Below are 18392 nucleotides of genomic sequence, written 5' to 3' on the forward strand. Positions count from 1 at the left end.
CAATGGAGAAAGTGCACAACGCTACATTCTTTCATAATGCTTCTGTTTCAAAGGCCTATCAGAAATCTGGTTGTCATGACTACATTTTCCCAGGGAAAACTAATCTACAGATTGGCTGTTTCATCTGTGTTATGTGACCATGACAAAACTAGACAAAAATGAGATAGAATTCTCTCTTCAGTACATGAATTGACTGACATGTTTTTAAGGCTTTATGAATTTGGCACTATGTACATTAAATTTAGCTCAATCAAATCACTTAATTTTAGGACTAGATTTATTTAAAATATAGGCTGGAATTACAGGACTGGGGATAAAACGATGCTGTTTGGTATTATAAGACATTCTTTCCAAATCAATCACAAATGACATCTCGGAGCACACTGCACACTGCAGGGGGTGACATCTCGGAGCACACTGCACACTGCAGGGGGTGACTTCTCGGAGCATACTGCACACTGCAGGGGGTGACATCTCAGAGCACACTGCAGGGGGTGACATCTCAGAGTACACTGCAGGGGGTGACATCTCAGAGCACACTACAGGGGGTGACATCTCGGCGCACACTGCTCACTGCAGGGGTGACATCTCGGAGCACACTGCACACTGCAGGGGTGACATCTCGAAGCACACTGCTCACTGCAGGCGGTGACATCTCGGAGCACCCTGCACACTGCAGGGGTGACATCTCGAAGCACACTGCTCACTGCAGGGGGTGACATCTCGGAGCACACTGCTCACTGCAGGGGGTGACATCTCGGAGCACACTGCACACTGCAGGGGGTGACATCTCGGAGCACACTGAACACCGCAAGGGGTGACATCTCGGAGCACACTACAGGGAGTGACATCTCGGAGCACACTGCAGGGGGTGACATCTCGGAGCACACTGCAGGGGGTGACATCTCGGAGCGCACTGCTCACTGCAGGGGGTGACATCTCAGAGCACACTGCAGGGGGTGACATCTCGGCGCAGACTGCAGGGGGTGACATCTCAGAGCACACTGCAGGGAGTGACATCTCGGAGCACACTGCTCACTGCAGGGGATGACATCTCGGAGCACACTGCAGGGAGTGACATCTTGGAGCACACTGCTCACTGCAGGGGGTGACATCTCAGAGCACACTGCAGGGAGTGACATCTCGGAGCACACTGCTCACTGCAGGGGGTGACATCTCGGAGCACACTGCTGGGAGTGACATCTCGGAGCACACTGCAGGGGGTGACATCTCGGAGCACACTGCTCACTGCCGGGGGTGACATCTCGGAGCATACTGCTGGGAGTGACATCTCGGAGCACACTGCTGGGAGTGACATCTCGGAGCACACTGCAGGGGGTGACATCTCGGAGCACACTGCTGGGAGTGACATCTCGGAGCACACTGCAGGGAGTGACATCTCGGAGCACACTGCAGGGGGTGACATCTCGGAGCACACTGCTCACTGCAGGGGGTGACATCTCAGAGCACACTGCTGGGAGTGACATCTCGGAGCACACTGCAGGGGGTGACATCTCGGAGCACACTGCTCACTGCAGGGGGTGACATCTCGGAGCACACTGCAGGGGGTGACATCTCGGAGCACACTGCTGGGAGTGACATCTCGGAGCACACTGCAGGGGGTGACATCTCGGAGCACACTGCTGGGAGTGACATCTCGGAGCACACTGCAGGGGGTGACATCTCGGAGCACACTGCAGGGAGTGACATCTCGGAGCACACTGCAGGGGGTGACATCTCGGAGCACACTGCAGGGGGTGACATCTCGGAGCACACTGCAGGGGGTGACATCTCGGAGCACACTGCTCACTGCAGGGGATTATGATGACGTTGATTGTGAGGAGCATGCACTGTAAACACTAAAGTGAATCATGTAATCACATGGACTTCACCCTGAAGGGCTTTCGAGAAAATGTTGATTACTCCTTATTTCTATCTGATAAGCCTTTTCTCATGCACCTTACTGTGTGTGTGCGTATGTGTGTGTGTGTGTGTGTGCGTGCGTACGTGCATCATTACAATACTTGGGAATGGCCCCAAGTTAATTCGGTGTCATTCTTCTGTCAGTAAAGATGATTCAGACTGTATATTCTTCTAGCTTGCAGTAGAATTGCCCAGCACCAGTTCCACACACCAATGTGTATGCTAGTTTCACTCCTGATCATGCCTCTTCTAGTCAGAGAAGCTAATCTGTAACTTTAACAGTCTGTAAGGGCATTGACATCTTTTGAATTAATCACCACTGTTAAGACAACAGTACCTGCGCACAAGAAATTTCAATACAACCAAGACCGACCGGAAACTAAACTAAAAAACCATACATGCACATGTATCATTGTTGTATTTATCTCAGATGCACAGCCTCTGTTCATTTCAATGTGAAATGTGTTCATCTTGTAATACAAGGACTGATCATTTGATTGTACAAATAGTTTCTCGTACAAATAGTCATTCGTTTTTCAAAAAGCAATAAAAGCCATAATATTGCTCTGAACGCAGGCAGAGACAGCATAGCAGCAGGGGCAGGGGGCGTGGCCGTGGCCCCTGTGTGTGTGCCTGTATTTACAGCAAGATGTAACACGTTAAAATAGAAAAATATCCCAGGAGTAAAGAATAAGTTGTGTGGGATTTACTTTACCCAGTGAACTACAAAACAAAGGATGCCAAATAGCAGTTCAAGTTAAACGTTGTTTTGTTTATTCCCAAAATAAATAGTATATAAAAAAAACTGAAATTTAACTTTAAACACTTCAAATAAAACAAAACATGGAAATGCTGTTGTAAAGTGAAGGGAAAAAAACCTCACTGTTTTGGTTCTTGTTTATTATATTCCACATAACAAAGACACAAGAAAATATATATAATATATACAGTCTATATAAAAATCACAACATTTCCAGCAAGTTGGGCACTGTTTAAGCGAGGCATTTCAGAATGACATGCTTTCTTTTTTTCTGTCCCATAAGATTCTATCTCGCTCTAAAGTATCACAACGCTTTTTTGTCCCAGACGGTCTTCCATAGAGATCACTATGCGTGTGTGCGCATAATCTAGTTGGTTTACTTTTTGCTGCCTAAAACTTTTAAACAGAGGCTCAAGAGCTGCTGTGTTCATTCTGTGTTTTATTTTTATATCAATCTCACAGAGCTCTTTTTCATTTGCCATTTTTTGAAAGTGTATATAAATATAACTTTTTTTTTTCTTACGTGTGGAGTGTTGTAGGTGTAAATATATTTAAATAAAATTTCACAACCAGTCCAGTTATTGGTATTGTACATCATGAGTTACTATGGTACCATGGTTTGCCCACAGAGCAAAATCCCCTACTTCTTCCAAGTGTCATTTCAAATGATGATTCTCATGCCCTTCCTTCCCTGACAACAGGAGTGCTTCTCCACTGGCTATTTGTCGATCCGAGCAAGAACCAAACCGTGAAACTCCAGCCTCACAAGACATCTGAATCCGGCTGTGAGCCGAGCCGAGGCACGGGCAGGGTTGAGGATTTTCATCATTACATTACGTCAGGCAGTACACTCAGAAAGACAAACAACAAACAACATGCTGGCCAGCGAGTGTGATGAGAGAAAAGCACAGTCTTGGGACGCTGAGGAAGTGCAGGCTCTAGCAACTAGAAAAAACAACAACTATCCTTGTACCATTGGTCTATTAATTTTTGAACACCATTTGTTTGTGCATCTTTTGGCAAACTGATTTAATTAATACAAATAATTAATAACTCCTGTGTTTCCTTGTGTGTGACATCAGTAGCACAGCTCTGCAGTGGACAAACAACCCAGGCTTCCTTTAACCGCACTGGCGCGGCTCGGTTGTAAGAGGCATAAGATTTGCTTACTTAACCTTTGGGTCAACAGGTCTGCATCTTATTATTTTTGCAATACACAACAGAGATCACAAAACAACGGAGTGCAGGCTCTCTTGATAAAGGAGCCCACCCTACACAGATAACCCCTAATTGACATTGTACCCACTGTATCAAACCCATAATGCTCAACTACTTTTGTATCTTCAGTTTCTAAATCTGTGTAACTTAATTTACTTATGACCCAATGCTTGCCTCTGTCAGATGTCACGTGTTACTGCACACCGAAAATGAGGAAGATATTAGTTGCACAATATTTATATCATTACTACTTTTTTCCATTAAATCATACTGTGGCTGCTGTACAGTAAGACAATACATCTGTGTGTCTGTGACTACACAGTTTCCCTATTGGTGACATGAAAACCCAACAGCCACAACATAATGTGAAATGTCTACAGCTACAAACATGAGCCAACAACAAAATTAGAAGCCTGTTTAAAATGCACTATAGAGCAAAACAAGCCTCCTGACTGGAAACGTGTCTCTTTATCTGCACTGTGCCTGTCGTAAACTTCCCAGGAAAGTGCTGACGGTTCCAACCCAACAACTTGGAAGGAAACCACAAGCAGTAAGGAAGCAGTCAAGCTCCAGTCTAAAGAATTCCCTAGCTCAGCTAATACTGAGATTAGCAAAGCACATTTCAACATCTACTGATTAAAAAGTGCCAATGTATAAAAAGCAAAGTACAAGCACTGGATCAAACAGCCTAGAGCACAAGCACTGGATCAAACAGCCTACACACAAGCACTGGATCAAACAGCCTAGAGCACAAGCACTGGCTCAAACAGCCTACACACAAGCACTGGATCAAACAGCCTAGAGGACAAGCACTGGCTCAAACAGCCTACACGCAAGCACTGGCTCAAACAGCCTAGAGCACAAGCACTGGCTCAAACAGCCTACACACAAGCACTGGATCAAACAGCCTAGAGGACAAGCACTGGCTCAAATAGCCTAGAGCACAAGCACTGGATCAAACAGCCTAGAGGACAAGCACTGGCTCAAACAGTCTACATCACAAGCACTGGATCAAACAGCCTAGAGCACAAGCACTGGCTCAAACAGCCTACACACAAGCACTGGCTCAAACAGCCTACACACAAGCACTGGCTCAAACAGCCTACACACAAGCACTGGATGAAACAGTCTACACACAAGCAAGCACTGGATCAAACAGCCTACAGCAAAAGCACTGGATCAAACAGCCTACAGCACAAGAACTGGATCAAACAGCCTACACACAAGTACTGGATCAAACAGCCTACACACAAGTACTGGATCAAACAGCCTACACACAAGCACTGGATCAAACAACCTAAACACAAGCACTGGATCAAACAGCCTACAGCACAAGAACTGGATCAAACAGCCTACACACAAGTACTGGATCAAACAGCCTACACACAAGTACTGGATCAAACAGCCTACACACAAGTACTGGATCAAACAGCCTACACACAAGCACTGGATCAAACAGCCTACAGCACACGGAAACGTCTCTGTGATTGCACTTGGTGTACAATGAATGCTGAGCTTGCTGTTAATGTGTAAACAGTAGACACCCACTAATACAGTAGTGTTCAATGCTAACTTCATTAATATTGCACCAAAATGCAAAATATACACTACAGCTCTCTGCTCTGGTGGGGATCACAGATCCATTTGCAATATTGCATCAAATGAACAATACAGGATGGATTCCATCAGCTATGTATTATTGTTAAGGTTTCAGCTGCACTACTTCTGTATGGTACTGCTGAAGCGAAACCCCATCATCTCTATAAAAATAGAATTGTTCTGACAGCAGGGGCTAATCCGATAAAGTAACCCAGCCAAGAAAAGATTGTATTATATAAGGCCTTGTCAGCTTCCATCGGATCAGCAGCACAGCCTAACCAGATCTGAATGGGTTCGATCTAGAGCAGCCCGGTGCATCTCCATGCAGGGAGCAGAGCATGGGAAAGGACAGGGCTGTTTCAGAAGAAAGGCTGGCCACGTGGTTCACGGGATGAGGCAATGCAGAACCTAAAAAACTAGTGCAGATTTTCCTAGTTTCCGTCATGCTTTATTCATTATTCACATCTAGATAACGATGCAACAGTGCAATCCCTAACCACACAAGCTTCACACACAACAGGAAGCAGAAGCTCTACCACACATGACTGTGCTGCGCTGCAGTTTGCTAAACGTGGTTCATAAACAACGCTCTTCTATTAACAGCAAAATTATTTTTTGTTTTGTTTTTGCCACAGCCTTGTTCTTCACTCTATATTAAACAATGACTCAAAGTTCCTTTCCAGACATTGTGTAAACCATGGTACCATTTCTGACCAGGATTGTTTCATTCAGACTCATAGCATTGATCACTGGTTGTCATGTACAACCATCTTCTGGAACTCCATGGTCAAACAAGGACGTCCTGTATGAGTTTAAACATGGTTAGTCTGGCAAATGATGTTAATGTTTTATCTGTATAAAAGCATGGTGTTACATGGTTTAAACATGATACAAACACGTGGGTCCTTAATTCAACTAGCACCCAGACCCCGTGATGAGCAGTGGGACAGAGGGAGTCATTACCTGGGCACTATCATTCTCTGTGAAGGGTTTGTACACCAGACAGCTTACTGCAGTGTGATTAATTACCAGCAAAGAATAGCAATGAAAGCACATCTAAAGCAAGCCCTGTGTTATACAATGGCCTGCATTGCTTTGGTATCTGCCATGTGTACTTTCAGCACTTGGGTGACGACATTTCATTTATTTGAGAATAAATGCTACACTTGCATGACAAACGGTTAGACAAGCACTGCATATTCCCAGCTCCCAGACCTTGAACTGTAGCAATCAGAATAGATACAAACATATACTAAAGCACTGTTCTATATGCACAGGGCATTACTGTATTGTACAATGTACATTCACTTACCTATGGGACCCATGGGCTTTAGTCTACCTACATTACACTTAATAAAGTGGAAACAAATCTCTTAGCTGTTTTTAAACTGTGCAGTTCAGACACTATGGTCTGTGTCCATGCAATGCACATGTAAAATATAAGTGTGACAGACAGAAGGACAGATACCCTTCTCTCTACTAAGGTATGCCTCCGGTCAATTGAAAAACAACTGGAAAAGTGTGACATGCTGTTTAGAGACACACGGGTGCCTTCACATAACCCCACATTGTGATCCTCTCAATACATTGTGGTAAAAGAATGTCCTATTCAAGGGCTATCATACCTGGACACAGTAGGTGGTTCTCTAGATATATGTAGAAATGTAAGTGTGACAGACAGATCGTCTCCACTATATCTCTATATGCCCAGCGGGGGATAATTATAGGCTTGTGTATCTAAGGCTAGAAAGATGACTTTTAATAGAAGTGTATGCATTTGAATCAACCAGGAGGATAAAGTGATAGTATACAGTAAATCATAATTACAGCCTAAAGGCAACTGGTTGAAGTGAGTCGTGGCTGATAAATATCGACAAGGCCGATGTATTAATAGGGCGTCGTAGTTTCTGCCTCGAAGATCTCTGTGCACAGTTTCACCGGTCAGTGCACAATGCTACTCAGGCACGCTTTGTTCAGGTAACTCTGCACAAGGAAGCATCAATTTGCATCATTTTGCTTACGATTGTAAGTCACCCTGGATAAGGGCGTCTGCTAAGAAATAAATAAATAATAACATGAAACACTCCTGTATGGCACTCAGAATCACTCCTGATCCTACTAGAAGAAAAAAGTGTCTATTATCAACATGGAGCAGCTTTGACTGCTATGCAATGGGAGTCTTATTGTTATATTCTTATGTATAGACAGCAAGCAGAAACTCTTCTTTTCACACTCCCTCATTCCCTCCCCAGTCTACAAGACCACACCCAGCTCACTCTGATGCTGTCATTATCTTAACCTTCCCCTAATCTTCTCCAAACTTTAGCATAAACTCATTGCCTCCTAAACACTGTTCGGGATGCATGCAATTAAATCTATTAAATTACTGATCATGAGGGCCCTCTGCACTGTATGTGCCTGCACTGTTTCATTTCCTGTCTATCCACAAGAGATTCAAACTCCTGAAGAAACATCAGCAACATTTTACAACAAAAAGGCATAAAGAGCTAGGAAGAGATTAAAACCAGATCCAACTAGTTCGAAAGCATTGCAAACAAGCCTTGAATCATTAGCGTGCATTGTGTAAAGAAAGAAACGCTCTCAAGATTTAGAAGCTTTAGGGCTCTTCCCTGAAACACACTGTGAGAGTTAGAAGTTGGGTGTATTTCACCTGTTTTGCTACATCAGTGTTGTCCAATGGGTGTCTCAAAAAGGAGAAACTCCAGTGCTATCAAACACTAAGGAGGCCCACCCTCAGCCTTGTTTACCAAGGCCACAAAAACAATACCCTGAGCCAAGGACAGGGTTTAGCCAGGCAGGCTTGCTACTTACCCATACACAAAATTGCATAAAGACACGCAGCTTTTAATCTAACTGTAACTTCAGTCAGAATTTTTTTTTTACAATTATTACTATTATTATTATTTTTATTTATTTATTTATTTTTTTAAAGTGCTTGTCCATATTGTTATATAAAAAGTACCCTCTCTAACAAGTGAGTGGAGGATGGGTGTACAAATCTAACATGCAGCCCTGGACTGGATGAATGAACTATTATTTTATTTTCTGCTTTGTAGCAGGGCATCAGGTCAGGAGTTTGAGTGATCTAGAGTCGTAAACACACCACGGGGGTTAGATGTTTCAGTAAATATATCGGTCTCTGAGTACTTCTGCACAGCCCTGTATGTTAGTCTGTCACTCCTCAGAAACCACCCACTTCACCCCCACCCTTTCTCCAACTCATACATGTTGTACAAAATCTGTTTTAGGATCTATTGAAACAATCCAAGCAAACAAGTGGACTGAGCCAGTCTGGAGGATCGCTTCTGGCTTGTTTGAGCACACTGGTGTTTGGGGAAAGCCAATTAACGAAGGATCATTAAGCACACGATCTACAATGAGTAGTAAGTGCCCATATGGCGAGACACCACCACCTGGACACGCAGACACTGGCTATACCGCAGTACAATTGGGACATACCAACAAGCACGTTTATTTTGCTTTGTGGCAACTCTGGAGTTACAGTACAAGAACTGGAGACAGTTTGTGAAGGGAGAGGCCCTAGGTTGTTAGCAAACTCTCTAGAGGTGGGTACAAATTGTGTGCAAACAAGGTACTGTACTGCTGCTTGCCAAAGTCTTGTTGCAACAACCCCTAATCCTGCCACTGCATCTGGTCCTGCGTGGGTTCAACTGAACTTACACAAAGTGAGTGCAGCACTCAAACCACCACAGCCCTGCTGTGTAATCTTCTTAATGTGATTGTTTTCTGCTCAAAATACCAACCCTGCTTAGGAAAAGATTATCCTTCCATACAACTTGTATTCTGATAAGACTTCACTTTCCCCTACTCAGCAGGAGCAGCGTGAAATACTTGTCTCAACTTGTGCAGGATTCAAATATCACTTCATTAAAAACACTGCAGAGACCAAGGCACTGTATTTGTCAAAGGAACGCTTGTTTTTGAAAGAAACCTGAAAAAAAGGCTCCTGTAAGTCGAGTAATCAAGTACACTAACTCTCCCCTATTCAACTAAAGATTCTGCAGAACAATGTACAGTAGGTCCATTTTGGAGTTTCAGGACTGCGCATTCAGTCTAACATGGGACACATTCCAGAGAAGTGGTGGCAGATGTACAAGTCAGTGCAGTTTAAAAACCCAGAAGAGGAAATGGGAACTGTCAACTCGTTTTAAAAAATGGAATAAAACCTTGCCATTGATGGACAGCTCTGGTCAAAAGTTTTGCATTACCCAATAGAATTAACTAATTTTGCTTAATAAACTCTAATGAAACCTCAATTCAATATGTAGTTTTAATTTTGCAGTTTTCTGCCATGCCTTTTCTGTTTTCCTGTGCTTGACAGGCTTCCACTATGCTATGCTTATGCAGGTACTATAGTAAGCTTTTGTAAAAGGCGGAATCTAATCTCTCATACTGGGGAACAGTTTCAGCCATTTTTCACTGTGCTGTAATGATTATTATTATTATTATTATTATTATTATTATTATTATTATTATTATTATTATTATTATTATTATTATTTATTTCTTAGCAGACACCCTTATCTAGGGAGACTTACAGTCGTAAACAAAAATATATTTCAAGAATTCAAGTATTAATACAATTAAGAGCAAGATAAAATACAAAGACTTCATTTCTAGCAAGTACAAGTATGACAAAATAAGATTCAATAATAGAGCAGATAACAGTGTAATGATGAGGATGTGCTTGTTATAATCTTAATTTCTGTCATTACACAGTTCATATTTTACTCCTAAATTAGATTTAAGTTAATATTTCACGTCCCTTAAACCGGAATCTGTAACTGAAATGAAGGGGTTTTTTCAACACCACTCAATAAGGGAAGCCAGGGGGTGATTTGTCAGAGCAGTGTCTGAGTTCCCTTTACATTACTTGTGGATTGTGTGACAGTCCAGAATACTAGTCATGCTTGATAATTCAACCACTACTTAACAGCTGAATCAGCTGCTAGCAAGCAAGTTTAAACCAGACACAGATTACTCATCAGGCATAAGGTACCGTTCCTGTACGATCATCAGATCCTAGACACACAGAGGGCTGCTTTCTGTGTTTTCTGTCACGTTCTGGAGGAAACAGCTTTCTGAATGTCAGGATTAGTGAACTTCACTGACAGAAAAGAAAGGACTCCAAAGTATACAAATGTATGACTATCATTAACATTTTCATTTCCACCACAAGCATGTTGAAGAAACGGCAGAGTGACATCCTGATAGAACGATAAGGGATGTGTAAAAAATAAAAATAAAAACAACATGGCCGATATTTCCTCCAAAGTGTTATGCGTTACTGAAAGGAAAAAACACAAAAAACTAAGAAGAAACAATTTAGGACTCCTTAGCAGCCCTGGGATGAAACAGAATAGTTGTTTTTTTCTGGTATTTATTTTAGTGTGTTTTTACTTTATGAATACAACACCCAATCAGACGTGAAGGGTTTTGATGGCATATCCTGTTATAAAAGGGTATCTGGAGGACAGCAGTAAGCTTTCTTTAGTCAGCAGATAGAAATTCATTAACGGATACAAAAGGAACAAGAAAACCCACCTTATATACACAATAAAAGATAGATTTATATATCTATATTATAAGATGTACTAATCCTGACAGTTTCATTATTGATCCTGCATTAAGAACAGCAAACAATATCACTGTAGAGGTTTCACTGTTGTTACAAATGTTAATTTTAAATAGAATTTCTAACAAGAAAGGAACATCACTGAGGAAAACAAGGGGACGCTAACAGATACAGAGCATCAGGGAGGAGAGAGCTGCTCTGGAGCTGCACTTGTGAAACGTTTCTTCTGTTTCAGCAAGGAAACAAAGTTCGCCTGCATAATGGGGCTGGGAAAGCTAATGTAGCTGATTACAGGAAGTGGGTGGATTTTAAGATCCTAGCACACCTTTAATGTAATATCTCAGAAACTAAGACATGATTGGCTGAAATCACTGGGGCTCTGGGCATCTGCTTATTATTGAAGAATCGAGGGTTACTAGAGCTGCATTCCACTGACTAGAGAGAAGAATGGAGCTCCGTTTCCTTTCACAAGAGGAGGTTCCTTCTGACAAACACAACTCTCAATCATGGATTCTGAGATAAGACAGAAGAAATGTTTTGTCTAATTCCCTCAGCAGTGTGTTTTCATTTGATAACACTTGAGCACTCATTTTGGGTACAGAGCTGGTTTGCAGTTGTAGATCTGGTTTGAATTAGAAAACGTATTGACTTTTATGAATGGTGGGACCTTTGACAGTTAAACCTAATGATTATAAATCTTGGACCAGCGATATAACATTATATTTGGGCTCATTGTACAATGAGGTTCAAAGAATGTGTTGATTCAGTCAGTACGCATACTGTACACTGCTTATAAAAAGCTTTGCGGGATTGTACACAGAGTGTAAACAAAAAATGAAACATAGCCATCAGGTAAGAAGTCATTAGAAGCCAATTTGAACTTCAAGGTGACATTGCTTTGACAGTGCATGCTTCAACAGTACAGTGAAATTGGTTTGTGGTCCGTATTACAAGTACTGTACAGCGAAAACCGTAGCTGTGAAAGTGCGCCCCCTACTGATCAAAGCTGCACACTGCTGCAAGGAGATATTTACAGCATCAGCCTTGTGAAATTGTATCAAACTAATAAACACCTCTGTGTAATAAACATGCATAACCTGTAAAACTCTCCCTTTAATTTGACTGGTTGGATACACAACAGGAGACAAAGTAAATAACCTGACAGAATCCCCGCGACAACAATGATAGCTGTGTCACTGCCTTGTCAGAATGTTGCAATCATTTAACCTCACAGGGTCAGCCGTTATAACCCCTTGGCCTTAATGACAATTTAGGATCTGGTTAGTCGGGTTTGCACAGCAAGTAATATATATATATATAATACTGTCTGTAGTCGTACATGGTGCACCAGCGGTCCATCAGACCCTAACTTTCCACTTCAGTGCACAGGGTCGGCTCACGCGCGCACAGGTAACACCAATGTTATGATTCCCAAATATTCACATCCATGGTATGTATAACAAATTACATATGGGTTAATAATTCTGTAGTACATACCGGTACTGGAATAATTGGTTCTGACCAGCACAATAATTCTGGTTCTGATCAGCACAGAATTTGTTTTATATTAAATAGATATAGAATCCCTTACCTTTTCCGGCTTGGTTTTGTTCTGCAGTAGCTGCTCCAGGTACAGGTCTGAAAGCGAGGTATGTGCACTGTTGACTCGCTCAAATACGGCAGCGGGCTCGTTTTTATTAGATTTGAGTGTCATGTTAAAGGTTAAATACAATTGCTATTGTTACTGCTAGACTACTAGTGATTGTAATTAACTAAACGAGTAGCCTTCACGTCGCCGTTCTGCTGGTTCCGTTACGCTGCTGCCGTCTGGGAAGGGGAGAAAGGGGCCGTCAGCAAGCCGTAACTCGTTGATAAAGTCTCTTTCAGGGTTGAAGTCCTAAGTCCGGTTTCAGGGTGCAAGGCACACAAAACAGCCTTACCGAGCTCAGCTGACAAAGCAAGTAAACATGAGTGACGGAGGAGGGGGCTGAAGCTCATTGCTCACTGCAGCTTCCTTGACACAGTTACGTGCAAGAGGCACAGGACTCAACCAAGCAGCGCCTTAGCGGGGGACGTGTTAGTGCAGTGTTATTCCTGTCACAATGGATTTGAATACATTTGAACTCGTCCTCAACAGCCAATCTGTTTTTTTTTTTAAATAAACCCTTTAGACCTGAGAATGTGTTTTCTGTCGGATCTACCCTGTTGTAATGGAGTTTATCAAGACGTGTCCTCGCTGGGTCTGTGTCAGGACCATGTCACTTCAGACCCAGATAACGCGCATGTATTTATTATTATTATTTAGCAGACACCTCTATCCAAGGCGACTTACAGAGACTAGGGTGTGTGAACTATGCATCAGCAGCAGTGTCACTTACAACTACGTCTCACCCGAAAGACTGAGCACACGGAGGTTAAGTGACTTGCTCAGGGTCACACATAAGAACATAAAAACATAAAAATGTTTACAAACGAGAGGAGGCCATTCAGCCCATCTTGCTCGTTTGATTGTTAGTAGCTTATTGATCCCAGAATCTCATCAAGCAGCTTCTTGAAGGATCCCAGGGTGTCAGCTTCAACAACATTACTGGGGAGTTGGTTCCAGACCCTCACAATTCTCTGTGTATAAAAGTGCCTCCTATTTTCTGTTCTGAATGCCCCTTTATCTAATCTCCATTTGTGACCCCTGGTCCTTGTTTCTTTTTTCAGGTCAAAAAAGTCCCCTGGGTCGACATTGTCTATACCTTTTAGGATTTTGAATGTTTGAATCAGATCACTGCATAGTCTTCTTTGTTCAAGACTGAATAGATTCAATTCTTTTAGCCTATCTGCATATGACATGCCTTTTAAGGCCAGGATAATTCTGGTTGCTCTTCTTTGCACTCTTTCTAGAGCAGCAATATCCTTTTTATAACAAGGTGACCAGAACTGAACACAATATTCTAGGTGAGGTCTTACTAGAGTCTCACACAATGAGTCAGTGGCTGAGGTGGGATTTGAACCTGGGACCTCCTGGTTACAGGCCTGTTTCTTTAACCACTGGACCACACTGCCTCCTATAAACTAGACAGTAGACCGTTTTGCAACCATAAATATGGGAACCATAGAAAGTTTCCCATAGTAAAAACCTATCGAAGTGTGGTAAAGCATGTAAAGCACAGACAGGTATGGTAAAGCATATTAAAAACATGTCAAACCAGGGTAAGTTATAGTAAACGCGTAGTATAACCATGGGAAAAGCATGCCAAGTGCAAAAATACAGTACAAAAACACTGTGGTAAACCTTTAAAAGGGAAGCCACAGTTATGCTTCAGACTATTGAATACAATCATGTGATATACACATGGAGGTGCAGGCAGGCTAGGTCACTTTCTCTCTGCTCATCATACAAGTACAAGTAATGATGCTAATTGTCCGCAGGAAGGCTTCACACTGAAGAATATTAATTGCAGCACATCGAGATAGTGCATGGATGCAGGGTGTTACTGTATATAAATTAACTTCTGTTCCATCAATAATGACAATCATTTTCAATTCACTTTATTGGTGTCACTTGTGTTAATGGAACTTGATTGATGGCTTCACATTATTCTGGTGCTGACTATGGGTAGTTTTACAATACTCTAAGGGCACATTTTCCTTAGTTTCTGCTGAAGCACAACAATACCAAGCTGTTATGTGAAAGGAAAGAGCCCTGTCTGTTCCCTTGGAGCCTCCAGATTCCACTTCTGTTGGCAAGCAGTCCGTAATCTCATCTGTTTCCATTCAGCCCAACATGGAAGACACACCTTCTGTTCTTCATCACAAGTATTGCTGTTGCAAGGATTGCAGTACATCCATTCCTCACATGATGTGTACAGTATGTTAACCCTTTCCACCCCAACCATTTGTGTCACAGTTGCCCTGTACAGATTAATATCAGTCTGTTATGTTTTAAATTGAGGGAATGCAAAGCCACTTTTTCAAGAACAGTGGCTTAAAACCTGGTTCTGAAACCAAGTTCCAACCTATGTTCCCTCAGCTTTAGCTACAAGGGTTCATGGGACCCACGTGTGGTGTGTAATGGTCCATTAATAAGAATGGGTGCCACGCCCCTCTGGTTATAAGAACATACAAACATAAGAGAGGAGGCCCATCTTGCTCGTTTGGTTGTTAGTAGCTTATTGATCCCAGTATCTTATCAAGCAGCTTCTTGAAGGATTCCAGGGTGTCAGCTTCAACAACATTACTGGGGAATTGGTTCCAGACCCTCACAATTCTCTGTGTAAAAAGTGCCTCCTATTTTCTGTTCTGAATGCCCCTTTATCTAATCGCCATTTGTGACCCCTGGTCCTTGTTTCTTTTTTCAGGTCGAAAAGGTCCCCTGGGTCGAGTCCTGATACAGGGACACACACTGTGAGATATTGATCCAGAGCTTCAAACTTGAGGAGTCCTGATGCAGGGACACACACTGGAGATATTGATCCAGAGCTTCAAACTTGAGGAGTCCTGATGCAGGGACACACACTGGAGATATTGATCCACATCTTCAAATCTGAGACCCTGTCCACGCAGAGCTGTGTCCACAAAACATGAGAGTCAGGCTTAGCGTTTCTCTAATAAAACAATGTGTGTACAGTAAAAGTCAAGTCTGCCTCACCTGCATTCATCCATTCAGAAAGGACCTGGGTGCGTTTTTAGTTGGGGTCCCAGAACCCACTCCACCCCTCCAAACCGTTTGTGTAGTTGCACTGAAAATGGAATTACAATAATACAATATAACAGTTTATTAAACCTCTTCATTTATCAATTGTGCATCCTTTATTCCTGCGAGTCATGCTTGGAATTTGCAGACACCCCTTAACAGAGCCTGATGCAGCCTCACCAAACACCAACGATCCACCAAACACCTTAACAGAGCCTGGTGCAGCCTCACCAAACACCAACGATCCACCAAACACCTTAACAGAGCCTGGTGCAGCCTCACCAAACACCAACGATCCACCAAACACCTTAACAGAGCCTGGTGCAGCCTCACCAAACACCAACGAACCACCAAGCACCTTAACAGAGCCTGGTGCAGCCTCACCAAACACCAACGATCCACCAAACACCTTAACAGAGCCTGGTGCAGCCTCACCAAACACCAATGAAACACCAAACACCTTAACAGAGCCTGGTGCAGCCTCACCAAACACCAACGATCCACCAAGCACCTTAACAGAGCCTGGTGCAGCCTCACCAAACACCAACGAACCACCAAACACCTTAACAGAGCCTGATGCAGCCTCACCAAACACCAACGATCCACCAAACATCTTAACAGAGCCTGATGCAGCCTCACCAAACACCAACGATCCACCAAACACCTTAACAGAGCCTGGTGCAGCCTCACCAAACACCAATGAAACACCAAACACCTTAACAGAGCCTGATGCAGCCTCACCAAACACCAACGAACCACCAAGCACCTTAACAGAGCCTGGTGCAGCCTCACCAAACACCAACGAACCACCAAACACCTTAACAGAGCCTGGTGCAGCCTCACCAAACACCAACGAACCACCAAACACCTTAACAGAGCCTGGTGCAGCCTCACCAAACACCAACGATCCATCAAACACCTTAACAGAGCCTGGTGCAGCCTCACCAAACAACAACGATCCACCAAACACCTTAACAGAGCCTGGTGCAGCCTCACCAAACACCAATGAAACACCAAACACCTTAACAGAGCCTGGTGCAGCCTCACCAAACACCAACGATCCACCAAGCCGTGTGCACTCCATAACAGTCCTTGATGTACTTTCTTAACAAAACATCTCCCAATACAGTAAAAGAAAAAGGCAACAATTCAGGGAGGAACACAATCATTTGGTGTTATCATTATGGTCTAAATCAAGTAAAGAAACAACTCAGAACAACAATTTAACTGCAACTGTTTTGTTTTTCCTTTTGGTTTTATACCATTAAAATAACCCTTAAAATTGATTTCCACCTCTAGGACAATTTGCATTTGCGTTTGCACCATTGGGTTTGTAAGCACAAAACTATGTGACAGAAATGTTGTCAAAAATAAAACAAAACGAAACACCCAACCCTTAAGAGCACAAGATGAAGCACGTCACACATTTCTTCCATTTCACGCAAAGGGAATTTAAACCAGGGCTGTGTCCCACAGGCAGAGCAAAGCTGCTGAGCGTGACATCCTGTGCACAATATGCTCCTGAGAAAGAAGGAAATGAAACCCTGTACAAACACAAACAGCAACTTTCAGAAGATGTTTATTAGTACTTTATTGGGTGTGTTTCAGCCTAGGAGAAAAATCTTTATGACGTTTGAAGTAAATAGCATGGAGAATGTAGCTTGTAGTCCCTAAAGTTTTAAAATGACTCTTGTAACACATTATTAGCTTCAGTCAGTGCCCTCTTCACTGCTCTCCCTATCATTGTGAAGTTGAACTTTTCATTTCTAGGTTATAGTCTATTAACACTACCATTCACTGGTTATACTCTGTATTACTGTTAGTGTCAGAAGAACATAGATAGAACAACATAACAGCTCATAGCAGAAACTCATTTATGTAAGCTTTGATTTAAAGGTTTGGTAATTACATTTATTTAACTGATAGTTTGTCCTGTAAATTTTGTTTTGGTTAGTGATTTATCTGTACTCTTTGGCACCCCCTGCTGACAAAACACAGAACAACAGCACTCTAAAACTGAAATAATGTTTTTGCACTCTGCTCTTCTCAGCTTGACTTTCACACAACCCCACCCCCAGGCTCAGTTTCAGTGTGTAATGGAGTTCAGTGAGTCCATGAGTTAGAGTCATAGCTGTAAGGAACTTTGTCATTTCCTTTTGCACCTTGGTAAACACTGGTTGTTTTCTTATATGTAAAAGTAATAGTAAACCAAAGCCTCTTCCACACACTGTTTTTCTCTGGATTTCAATAATATTTTTCAGCCATTCAGAGATTAGCTCCCGATGGTAGTGACCAATTAGAAAACAATGTGTTTTCAAATACAATACACATACAGTATCTGGCATGTGTGCCAACCTACAGCCAGTCACATTTATGCCATGTCATTAGTCCACTTTCACCCGCTCATGTCATAAATATTGTGCTACAAAACACACAGCCTTTAAATAAATTCAGTATTTTAGTGTTGCTTCACCAGTGACATACATCACACACTTTTGTGTATATTGGCTGTCCCTCTGACTCATTAGTTTTGCAAAGATTACATTTATTCTGCAGTTTCTCCCTGTTGCAAGTTAGTTTTAGTTGTGAAA

General features: G+C 42.5%; 1 protein-coding gene across 1 annotated transcript in view; it reads right to left on the reverse strand.

The window, feature by feature from the left end:
* The window catches only part of LOC117411876 (MAGUK p55 scaffold protein 1), a 31136-nt gene extending 17989 nt beyond the window's left edge, over nt 1-13147 (reverse strand). Inside the window, exon 1 of the mRNA XM_034019687.3 lies at nt 12709-13147. Coding sequence (XP_033875578.3) covers nt 12709-12831 — 123 coding nt within the window. The 5' untranslated portion in view covers nt 12832-13147. The remainder of the gene's footprint in view (nt 1-12708) is intronic.
* Between the last annotated feature and the right edge of the window lie 5245 nt (nt 13148-18392).

Source organism: Acipenser ruthenus, chromosome 16 (assembly GCF_902713425.1).
Source record: "Acipenser ruthenus chromosome 16, fAciRut3.2 maternal haplotype, whole genome shotgun sequence".
Classification (NCBI taxonomy): Eukaryota; Metazoa; Chordata; class Actinopteri; order Acipenseriformes; family Acipenseridae; genus Acipenser; species Acipenser ruthenus.